The following is a 12334-nucleotide window of genomic DNA, read 5'->3' on the forward strand; positions in this document are numbered from 1 at the left end:
AATCTGCTGCATACCCAGTATCAGATTTCGGAATCTCTGCCTGACCACATTGTAATCTAACTTCCCATATCTCCAAGCCTTTTCCAAATATGCCTCCCTCCCTTGTTATTCTTGAACAGAGTACTCACTATTACCACAACTGCATTCCAATCTCCCATAATTATTAGATTTTCCTCTCCGTTTACATACAGAACTACCCATTCAATATCCTCACATACTTTCTCCATTTCTTCATCTTCAGCTTGTGACATCGGCATGTATACCTGAACTATTGTTCTCGTTGTTGGTTTGCTGTTGATTCCAAGAGAACAACCCTACCAGTGAATTGTTCACAGTAACACACTTTATGTTATACCTGTCTATTCATAACAAATGCTACTCCCATTATACCACTCTCTTCTGTTGTTGATATTATCCAATACTCACCTGACCAGAAATCCCTGAGTTCTTTCCATTTCACTTCTCTGACCTCCACTATATCTAGACTGAGTCTTTGCATTTCAAACTTCGGATTTCCTAGCTTGCCTACCACTTCGGACATTCCACACCTCGACTCGTTGAACTTCATTATTTCATTTGTTATTCAATCTTTTCCTCATGGTCACCTCCCCCTTGGCAGTGCCCTCAAGGAGATCTGAAGGGGGTTTATTCTGAAATCTTTTGCCAATGCAGAGATCATCATGACACTTTTCAATTACAGGTCTTATGTCCTGTGGTTACATCATGTGCCTTACTGAAGTGGTTTCCACTACCTTCTGCATGTTCATGCTGTTGATCATTGCTGATTCTTCTACTTTTAGGGGCTGTTTCCCACCCCAAGGGCAAGAGAGTGCCCTGAACCTCTGTCCACTCCTCTGTCCTCTTTGACAAGGCCATTGGCAGAACGAGTGGGACTTATTTTACCAGAAGCTGATGATTTTTATTCAAAATTTAAGCAGTGGTGGGGTTAGAACCCAGAAACAAAGATGCTTTGACTACTAATCAAAGACACTACCCCTCAACCATGGCCTCAAGAGATAAGCCAAATGTGAAATGCTGGTACATTAATAACTGGCGTAACCACCAGAACACTGAATACAAGCATGAAAATATACAAGCATGAAAATGTGCATGCACTGTGTTGTACAGCTGTTGGATGTCAGTTTCAGGGATGGAGTTCCATCTCAGTTGCATTTGATGGTCTATACAGGGGCAATTAAAGCTGGGTGTGGATGACACTGGAGTTGCCATCTGATGATGTCCCTTATGTGCTCAACTGAGGACAGATCTGGTGATCAAGCAAGCCTAGGCAACATGTCGACACCTTTTAGAGAATGTTGGGCTACAACAGCAGTACGTGAGCAAGCCTGTTGGAAAACATTCCCTGGAATACTGTTCATGAATGGCAGCACAACAGGTTGAATCTTCAGATTAAGATACAAATTTGCAATCAGGGCATGTCATGCAGACACGTTGGTTGCATGCCTTCAACTGGCTTCCTTCTAACCAACACAAGGCTATCACTGGCACTGAGGCAGAACCACCTTTCTTCAGAAAATTCAACAGACCTCCACCCTGCCTTTCATGAGCTCTTACTTGACACCACTGAAGTTGCAAACAACACTGGTTTGGGTTCAGTGGAAGAGCTGTCCTTGAAGTAACTGATTTGTAACAGTTCTTTGTGTAACTGTGCTACCAACTGCTGTTCAAATTGCTGCCATAGCTGCAGTAAGATGCACCAGAGCCATACACAAAACAAATGGTCTTCCCTCTTGGTAGTGACACCTGGCCATGTGGAGCTTGGTCTTCTTGCAACAGTATATTCTCATGATCACCTCTGCCAGCAATTATGTTCACTGGCTACAATCCTGTCAAGTCTTTCTGCAGTATCATAGAAGGATCCTCCAGCTTCTCACAGCCCTATTACGCGACCTCATTCAAACTGAGTGAGGTGTTGATAATGGCATCTTTGTTGCCTTAAAGGCATTCTTGACTAATGTCAGTTCATTACTAGTATCACTCTGGAGTTATGCGATGGATGTGGAATCTGAACAGGCATCATCTTCCAGATGCCTACCTACTTTCATTCATTTTTGATAGCTCCTCCTTGATGTTGTGATTTTTTTCTGTAAGTGTATCACAAAAACTGTTTTTCAGTGGTCTGTAGATGGTTGTACAGAATTCATATTAATTTTGGAGATGAGTTATGTGTAACTTTTGGGTGTACGTTGTCAAACTTCAATATTAATGTAATCAGTTACATCTACGGAATGAAACATTTACCTCGCCTGGAAATGCCATCATTTATGTGGGTGATGCTCATGGTGAGAAGTGCTGTATTTGTTAGCAGTACTTGTTTCCTATCTGACTGATTTTCTCTAACAAAGAAATTGTTCTAAATCAGACTCCAATATTAGAGTTCTTATACTTCACTTCCTAGTATATGTGCTCCTTAACTGTTTTTATCTTCTAGAGTAAGCTTCAGCTGAACTGTGATCTATGCTATCATAATACAAGACTCAGGAATAATTTTTATGGTCTTTGCCTTCATGTCCGCTGTTCAGAGTGTAGTTATGTATTATGGTACAAAAGTATTCAGTTCCTGTCGAACATAAAACAAGGAACTGAGAAACATAAAACAAGGAAACATAAAACAAGGAACTGAGAATTCCAGACCATTCAAAAGAAAATTTAAAAGATATCTTATTACACACTCTTTCCATAAATTATCTGAATATCTGATTAAAAAGTGCTGGTAGCTACATGGCAACTATGGCAACTAGCAATGTTAATTGTAAAGCTGCATGACAAATATTGGTAGTAATCTACTGACAACTGAACTCTGTGTTTACAAAAGCAGGTAATCATTTTCCTCTAAATAATTTGTATGTTATCAAGTAATTATTAAGCTAAAAGAGCAGCTGTTAATGTAACTGAGAAAGGAACATCTTTTTTACTAGCAGTTTCTTTTTTAATTATTTGGTTAAATTTTGCTAGTATCAGCATGAATATCATTAAGTAAAATGGTGATACCTTATTGTTAACACACAGAGTAGATTAAATATTTGTGATTTTCTTGTAGCTTTTAATGTCAGGTTTGACTCATTACAGAATCAGAATATTACTAACTCATTTTGTACATAAATAACTCAAATGTTCAAATGTGTGTGAAATCTTACGGGAGTTAACTTCTAAGGTCATAAGTCCCTAAGCTTACACACTACTTAACCTAAATTATCCTAATGACAAACACACACACCCATGCCCGAAGGAGGACTCGGACCTCCGCCGGGATCAGCGGCACAGTCCATGACTGCAGTGCCTTAGACTGCTCGGCTAATACCGCGCGGCCATAAATAACTAATTGATTTAATGTACAGGAGACTTGTCAGTATAAGTAATATAACTGAAAGACATATAATGTGTCAAAGAAAATAGGAGGGCAGTTTGAACTGTTCGCAGAAAAGAACAGAAAAAAAGTACTTACATCACTGAAACTTTTTTTATTTTTTCAATGTAGTCTCCTTGTAGGTTAATGCGCTTGGTCCAGTGATGTTCCAGTGCCTTGATCCCATCTTGAAAATGAGTTTCCTCAAGGCCTGCAAAATAGTTGTCAACTCCAGCTATCAATTCTTTGTTTGAAGTGAATATTTGTCCACCAAGAAAAATTTTCACTTTTGGGAAGAGATGGAAGTTTGATGGAGCCATATCAGGTGAATAAGGTGGGTGTGGCAACAATTCAAATCTTAGTTGGTGTAATTTTGCCATGGCAATGGCATGCGTGCAGGTGTGCATTGTCTTGATGGAAGATGACTTTCTTCATTGCTAAACCTGGCCTCTTTTCACTTATCTTTTGTTACAATTTGTCCAGTTTTTGCCCGGTGGGGAGATAATCGACAAACAGAATTCCCTTCGCAACCCAGAACACTGATGCAATGACCTTTCCTGCCGAAGGAATTGTCTTTGCTTTCTTTGGTGGCAGAGAATCAGCGTGTTTTCACCGCTTTGACTGTTGTTTTGTCTCTGGGTTATAGTAGTGCATCCAAGTTTCATTCGTGGTCACAAACCGGCGCAAAAAATCTTGTTCATTTTTACTAAAATGGGTCAAACATTGTTCTGATATGACCATTCTCGTGCGTTTCTGATCCAACATCAAAGAGTTGTGGCACCCATCTTTGCAGATAATTTTTTGATTTCTAATTTTTCAGTTAAAATGTGATATATCCTTTAAGATGACATCTGGTAAGCAAGAGCAATTTCTTGCACTTTCAATTGGCGATCCTCCATGACCATTTTGTGCACTTTTGCAATGATTTTTTTTGTGCTAGCGCTGACCTCTTGTGGTGGTTCTGAGAACTTTTCAAACCACCCTCATACTAAAATCAATCTTAATTTACAAGTATCTGTATAGGTTTATTACATTACACTTCACAAAGGAATCTTTATCCCCACTTGAAAATTCAGTGACTGAATAATAACATTTTCTCACAGGAATAAAGTTTTTTTTTTTTTTCAGTAAACCTAGGTCCATACTGTGAAAGTTTTCACTTTTAATATGTTATAAATTTCCATAGTACTGAGGAATCTGGAAAAACAGTTGTAATCTGTGGGATGGTAACACAAATTATCCTTGTATCTTGTATTGAAGATACCTTGAAAATGGTTTTCTACAAATAATTCTGAATTTTTGTATAAAAATAAAGAGTTCATAAGTATAAATACATGGAACAGTCAAAAATGTAGATCCCTGAACAGTGTTTGCCATGTATCCCTAAGCTTAATATTACACATATTTCAAATAATACATTTCTTGTAATAACATTAACCTATTTGCATTGCTTGCATTCTTCAAAAAGAATATTCCATATCTTAGAACAGATTCAAAGTAGCTGTGATAAACAACTTTTCTAGTGTCCATGTCTCTTTTTTAGGGCAATACTGTCATTACAAATGCAAGATCGTTTAACTAGTTTGCCAAGTAACTTTCCCTAGAAATACCCCATGAATTTGACAGATTCTTGATTTTTACAGGTAATTTGGAAGGTATTTGATTTCGACTTTTTAGTTTTATTATGTGTTGATTGGATCTTTGTCATGTTTAGTCCATTTAGATCAAACCCGTGTTCTGAACTGTTTAGGGTGTCAATGGCTCTATCGGGAATTTGTCCTTCAATGAGTGCGGATGTGTCATCTGCAAATAAAACTGAGTTGGATCTTATAATCAGAGGTAAATCATTTATATAAAATAAAAAGCGGATTGGGTGTAACATGGAAGCTTTTGGGACTCCCTGTGAAACAATTCCCTGTACTTGAAATTACAACTACCCTTTGCTTTCTATCTGTTAAATATGATTCAATGCGCTTTGATCCATTTGTGTGTGTGTGTGTGTGTGTGTGTGTGTGTGTGTGTGTTTATTTTTGATGAAGGCTTAACAGCCTAAATCTGTAATTGTGAGAGTGTTTTTGTTGTGCCTATCTGTGACTCGGTATCTCCACTACATGGTGAGCAGCCACTTTCCTTCTCATAACATTGTTTCATTCCCTCCTGGATTTTCCATTGTTAGATTCTAACAAGGGATCTCTAAGTGCAAAATATACTTCAGTTGCTGGGAGTTAAGCACTACACTCTCTCGGCAAAATAATCTTAAATTATAGATTGCATATTGTTGTAGTTAGGATCATGACCGGTGGTGATCAAGTTTAGGCTTCTTCTGCAAACCTATGTCACGAATTATCCAACACTCAATGAGTGTTCAGTAGTACTCTGAGCAATCCGCTGTGAATCTTGTAAGCAATGGAAGTATTAAATGTGATCATAGTGCATTTTTGTTCCATTTGTTGGGAGTTGTCATCACTGATAGCAGCGATAAAAAAAAATTGACAAAGTTTACATAAGGGAATGAGACACACAATTAGCAGGATACACACTTCCTTCAAAAGCAAAGCACATATATGTGCGTACGGCAGCTGTCACCTGGAACTCGCAGCACTGCAATCCCCCCTATGCCTTGACCTACATGAACCGTCATCGCTCATGAATTCGACTATAGCATATACAGATTAATCAGTGTTGATGGAATGATCATCTGTTTAATCTTATCTTATGAACACTGAATTATGTGGCAGAGTAGATGGTGATCTAACAGAGTGAAATTGTCATTGATGACCTGAAAACTGTTTTACTACAAATAAAAGCAATTAACAATGTTCATCATATTGTTTACTTCAATCTACGTACAAATCAGAGAGCAGCAAACTGAAAGTTTCCATTTAGTTATTATTAACAGATTGCATGTGTGATTCAAATGAAATAAAGAATGAAGGTCCAGAGATGAACCATGGTTTATCAGCGGTGCATAACTTAATGAAGCAGTACACTGGAATTGATAAGAGATTTTAAGCGATAAACATAGGTACTTACTAATACATGCAAACAGTATGTGCAGATTACGCCAACAATTACAGTTCCTATAGTCCCAACAATGAGTCCAGCATTGTGGAAGGCCATTGGCATGGCCAAGATGCCTGTACCGAGACTGCCTTTTAAGATGTGCACAAGGGTCTCCATATTCCTGTGAAAATATGTTGTCTGGTGGTCAGTAAAACAATTTATAGTAGAATTTTCAAATTCAGTTTTAGAATTATCATGTAAAAGGTGTACAGAAATGTTTTGTTTCCTATTATAACAGTCATTACTGCAGAACAGTGCTACATCTACTTCAAAACCAACAATACATGGACCTGCTCCACTCATTTAACATTATAATGATGAATACATTTTGAAACAGTATCCATATGAATACGGCTTTGTTACGTGTTTCTATGCTGCACACACCAATTTGTATAGGATGAGTGGTTGCCTTTCCCTATTTTTTGCATTGAAACATTCTTACATTCTTTTCATGCCATTAACAAAGGTGCAAATGAGTCCCTCAAACTGTTTGAAAAACTGTTAAATAAATAAGGGCGTGTGCCACAAAATAATAAAAATGTAATGGACTTCGGTGCATGTAAACAATGTAAGCAAACAGCTGCTATCACCACCTTTGGAAGTATTCATATACATTTTATTTCCGGTACCAATATCAGCTACATAACAGCCATCATTTGATGACCCAGTATGCTATATCAGGAGATGTATTTGGGATGATGGTGCCTGGTGTTGCAATTATGTCATTACTAAAACTGCTGTTTAGAAAGAAACTATAGAAAGAAAATTTGATAGTAATTTACAAAGCAGGTACTGCAGAACAAAAGACTGAATACTTCCTCGAGGGCTTCAAATCTTGTTTTTTCCCCGGAAGAAGATTAAGAAGAGATTAAACAGAGAGAGCTAAATGGATGGATAACAACTTGTATTAATGTATACTGAGTGTGGAAAAGAGGGCTCTACCTAATTCAGAGTGCAGGTTGTTACTAATAGCTGAAAACAAGCTACCACAGCTAGGGTAAAATTATTATTGTTATAAAAAATGCAAAACAGACGCTATGCACAAAATGTAATACACTCTTAAGAATAAAGCAAAAAAAATCTGGGATCATTGTTAAAAAAATAAAAACATTTACATGGAAGAAATTGAGTTCCTATGACAGAAATTAGGACACACTGAAGTCAGTGGTCACAAATTCAGCAATTAATTTCCAACAGTAGCAAAACAGATGGAACCTAATAATAATCAAGCAAATACAGATGCACTGGTTTACTCTGGCAGACTCTGTATATATTTGTACACTATGTGATTTGTACACTATGTGATTTTTTATATTAGGTGCATTGTGCTACCACCTGCTGCCAGGTACTCCACATGAGCGTCCTCAGTAGTCATTAGGTATCATGAGAGAGCAGAGTTGGGCGCTCCACAGAAGTCACGGACTTTGAACAAGGTCAGGTGATTGGGTCTCACTTGTGTCATATGTCTGTACATGAGATTATCACACTCCTAAACATCCCTAGGTCCTCTGTTTCCGATGTGATAGTGAAGGGGAAATGCGAAGGGACATACACAGCACAAAAGCATAAAGGCTGACCTTGTCTGACTGACAGGTACTGTCAACAGCTGAAGAGGGTCATAGTGCATAATACGCAGACAACTATCCAGACAATCACACAGGGAATTCCAAACTGCACCAGGTTCCACTGCAAGTACTATGACAGTTAGGCAGGAGGTGAGAAAACTTGGATTTCATGTTAGAGCTGCTACTCATAAGCCACACATCACGCCTGTAAATGCCAAATGACACCTCACACGGTGTAAGGAGCATAAACATTGGACAACTGAGCAGTGAAAAAACATTGTGTGGAGTGATGAATAATGGTACACAATGTGGCGATCCAATGGCAGGGTGTGGGTATGGTGAATGACTGGTGAACATCATCTGCCAGCATGTGTAGAGCCAACAGTAAAATTCAGAGATGGTGGTGTTACAGTGCGATCGTGTTTTTCAGGGAGGGGGCTTGCACCCCTTGTTGTTTTGCATAGCACTACCACAGCACTGGCCAACATTGATGTTTTAAGCACTTTCTTGCTTCCTGCTGTTTAAGAGTAATTCGGGGATGGCGACTGCATCTTTCAACACGATGGAGCACCTGTTCATAAAGCATGGCCTGTGAGTGGTTACATGACAATAACATCCCCATAATGGACTCGCCTGCTCGGAGTCCTGACCTGAATCCTATAGAACACCTTTGGGATGTTTTGGAATGTTGACTTCATGCCAGGTCTCACTGAATGACGTCGACACCTCTCCTCAGTGCAGCACTCCATGAGGAATGGGCTGCCATTCCTCAAGAAACTGTCCAGCACCTGATTGAATGTATGCCTGGGAGAGTGGAAGTCGTCATCAAGGCTAAGGGTGGGCCAACACCATATTGAATTCCAGCATTACCGATGGAGGGTGCCACGAACTTTTTAAGTCATTTTCAGCCAGGTGTGCAGATACTTTTGATCGCATAGTGTACATTCATGTATTCATTAATTGTACATTCATTCATTCACATGTCATGTTCAGTAAAGCCTAAGTAAAGCTTATAGTGATGAGAAATTAGAAGTTATATATTCACAGACAGAAGCAACCACTGTGGCAACTTCTGTAGTGTGCATTGACAACAAATTATGATTAATGACAAAGTTTTCACATTAATGATCATGCAAATCAAAGCCACTCCTCATCCACTGAGTTGCTATTTTATGTCTTTTGCTTCATACTATGATTTCTGTATACTGCAAAAGCTAACAACATATGCAAATAATCCAGTTAACATTCATTACACAAATCTTTATATTCTGATAACTGTTGAAGGAGTTGCATAAGGTTCTCTCTTACTTCATTATTGAATGTCTGGGGATTTCCAATTTCCAGTGTGATTTATTTATTGAGCATCTATTTGATTAAATCATCGATATAGGTTATGCTTATTCTGTAATTTATTACAGTTTTAAATGCATGTTACATTACAGTAAAGGTGACTACTGACAACTTGTTAAGGACTTTTGTACCAAATTACAAAAAAACATTCTGAACCCTAGACAACGATGCACCAGTCTATGGCTATGAATAATATTCTTACTGCTTGCTTCTTACTTACAGTGAATAAATGCTTTTTTGAGCATAGATACATTGAGCCTGAAGATTACACCATGGAGAAGTAGTGAGCAAAAATATTCTAGCAGTCAAATCTGCAGGTCAACACAGTGAGAGAGATTTTTGAGTCAAACACGCCATAACTGAGGTTTTTGGTTAACTTATCCATGTTGCTTTCACTTAATTTCATTATCCATCTCAGTACCTAGGAACACAAGCCATTTTATCTACTGTGGGCCCATTGATCTCAACATATAGGACATGTAGGTCATTTGTATGTATTTAAAATTGCTCAATATGAGGCTTTACAAGATCATGGGTTAAGGTGTTTGCTATGAACCAGTCCTAGCTACCTGTAGCTGTGTCCTGATAAGACACAAATGGTTGCTTGTGTGTCTCACTATTGGGACTGTGTTTTAATGAAACCTATCAAAATTAGATGATAGAGAACATTATAAACAGAGACAAGGGTTACCCTTTAAGCAAGATTTGGGACCCTGTTTTATCTGACATTAAAAAAAACAAGTCACTGATTTGTCGGGCATAATATATTGACAGTAGTACTCAATGATGATTCTTTTTTTGTCCGCCGCTCGTGGTCTCGCGGTAGCGTTCTCGCTTCCCGAGCACGGGGTCCCGGGTTCGATTCCCGGCGGGGTCAGGGATTTTCACCTGCCTCGAGATGACTGGGTGTTTGTGTTTTCCTCATCATTTCATCATCATCCAAGAAAGTGGCAAATTTGGACTGAGCAAAGATTGGGTAATTGTACGGGCGCTGATAACCGCGCAGTTGAGCGCCCCACAAACCAAAACATCATCACATCAATGATGATTCTTTATTTTGTCTGTTTTTGCCACTAGGGCACTGTACCTTCATTTGCATCAGATGGCAGCAGCAATGATTTCTGGTATAAGAGCTGTTGGCGTTCCATGCCCTTCACAGTAAGAATCAGTTCCAGCAAGATTAGCATACAGCATTCTCACCTGAAGACAAGTGTCATATGGAAATCTCACCTGAAGACAAGTGTCATATGGAAAATTCACCTGAAGACAGTTGTCATGTGGAAATATTGTATTCAGATGCTTGCATGATTCAGCTGCAGACCGGAGAAGGATAACATCAGTTAATGTACCAGAAAAGCGGACAAAGTCACTTTTAACATTTTATTTTTGCTAGTATAAGTTTATGATCTACTCAAGTGAAGGCCTTGAAGCAATCATGGGTTATGTCAGTTTTTAACTTTTCTTGTTTATATCTATGTTTGGAATATCATATATTTCTTTCTCCTGTAGATAAGTGTTTGTGGAAGTCAACTTTATCTATTGTTAAAAGGTTAGTGCCAGAAAAGTCATTCAGTGTTCTGATAAAAGCTGCCTCTTCAAAATTTTTTAAGAGCGCAGGGAGGAGGTATGCTGGTCTACAGTTAGGGAGAGATTATTTGCATATTACACTTTTATAAGGGGTTTTACTACTGCATATTTAATTATTTCAAGCTTAATATGTCGACCCATTTACTTTGTGTGCAGGTACAATTCTGTTTCTTCCCATTTGGAACCTTTTTTTTTTTCTTTTCTCATTTGATCAATTGTAAATAAATAGCATTGTATATTCACGTAATGTAATTATTACCAGTGAAGAGTAATGAATATTTGGTTACATGTACATTGGTGAGACTTTATGATTACAGATACGTATAAGGCCATTGTTTGAAAATGGACCTGATGGTCCAAAACTAGTCACCTCAAAAGAATGACTGTTATTGCAACTGTGACAGATACTGGAAGAAAATTTAAAAGAAAATTGGTATCTGGGTTGCTGGTCCTACCCTCCATCAGTATGATGGAACTTCCCAAATTACTTTTTAAAATGTGACTGTTGCTCAGCTGACTTACATAGCTGCCAGTGACTAGTAACTGTTCCCTTATGGCTTAAAAGAATATGGACTGATAGATTAGTTGCTCTGAGAAAAACACAAAGCTGAATGAAAGTTGGGAATGTATTATATCAATATGGCAGCCATAGGACATTTTACTGAAGGTAAACACTCTTTTTGAAAATGAAGATAAATGTCTATGTATCAATTTTTAAAACAGTGATGGTGGAGTTGGGTTTTGAAACACAAATGACAAAACAGATATTGCTCCTTCAACTTTGTGTGCTGGTATCTCTTAAGCAATTTCTTTTCCTAAGGAATGTGACAGGAAAAGGTTAAAGACATTGGAGAGAAAAACTGCACATAATACATTCTAAGAGGAAAGACTTAACATCAGCACTCAACAGAATGGTTTTAGAAAGAATGGGTCAACTGAAACAACTGTATATCAGTTCTTGGAAAAGGTTCTAATAGTAGCTGATAAATATAAAATAAATTTTGGTTTATTTTTAGATCAAATTAAGACATCTGAGGAGTGGTCCATGGCTGGTTTAAGTCATTTTACACGATAGGTATCAAAGTGTCAAAATATCTTATGAAGCAGACAGTTTTACTTGACACAGCATAATGTTAAGTAGAGTGTGCCCTAAGATTCTATTTTGGATCTTCTGTTGTTCTCGGTCTTATTACACGATTTACCAAAAAATTTAGCAGGGGCAGAGACAACACTTTAGCAGATGACAACAAGTGTTTTTATCAAGGGATTGGGTGAAACAGGACCTTGCCGTTGGTGGGGAGGCTTGCGTGCCTCAGCGATACAGATAGCCGTACTGTAGGTACAACCACAACGGAGGGGTATCTGTTGAGAGGCCAGACAAACGTGTGGTTCCTGAAGAGGG

The 12334-nt window shown here is 38.2% G+C and overlaps 1 protein-coding gene across 6 annotated transcripts in view; it reads right to left on the reverse strand.

The window, feature by feature from the left end:
• The window catches only part of LOC126188141 (proton-coupled amino acid transporter-like protein CG1139), a 287833-nt gene that overhangs the window by 47351 nt on the left and 228148 nt on the right, over positions 1 to 12334 (reverse strand). For all 6 annotated transcript variants that reach the window (XM_049929636.1, XM_049929635.1, XM_049929637.1 and 3 more), the window contains exon 4: positions 6401 to 6551. In XM_049929636.1, coding sequence (XP_049785593.1) covers positions 6401 to 6551 — 151 coding nt within the window. The remainder of the gene's footprint in view (positions 1 to 6400; positions 6552 to 12334) is intronic.

Source organism: Schistocerca cancellata, chromosome 5 (genome assembly GCF_023864275.1).
Source record: "Schistocerca cancellata isolate TAMUIC-IGC-003103 chromosome 5, iqSchCanc2.1, whole genome shotgun sequence".
Lineage (NCBI taxonomy): Eukaryota > Metazoa > Arthropoda > Insecta > Orthoptera > Acrididae > Schistocerca > Schistocerca cancellata.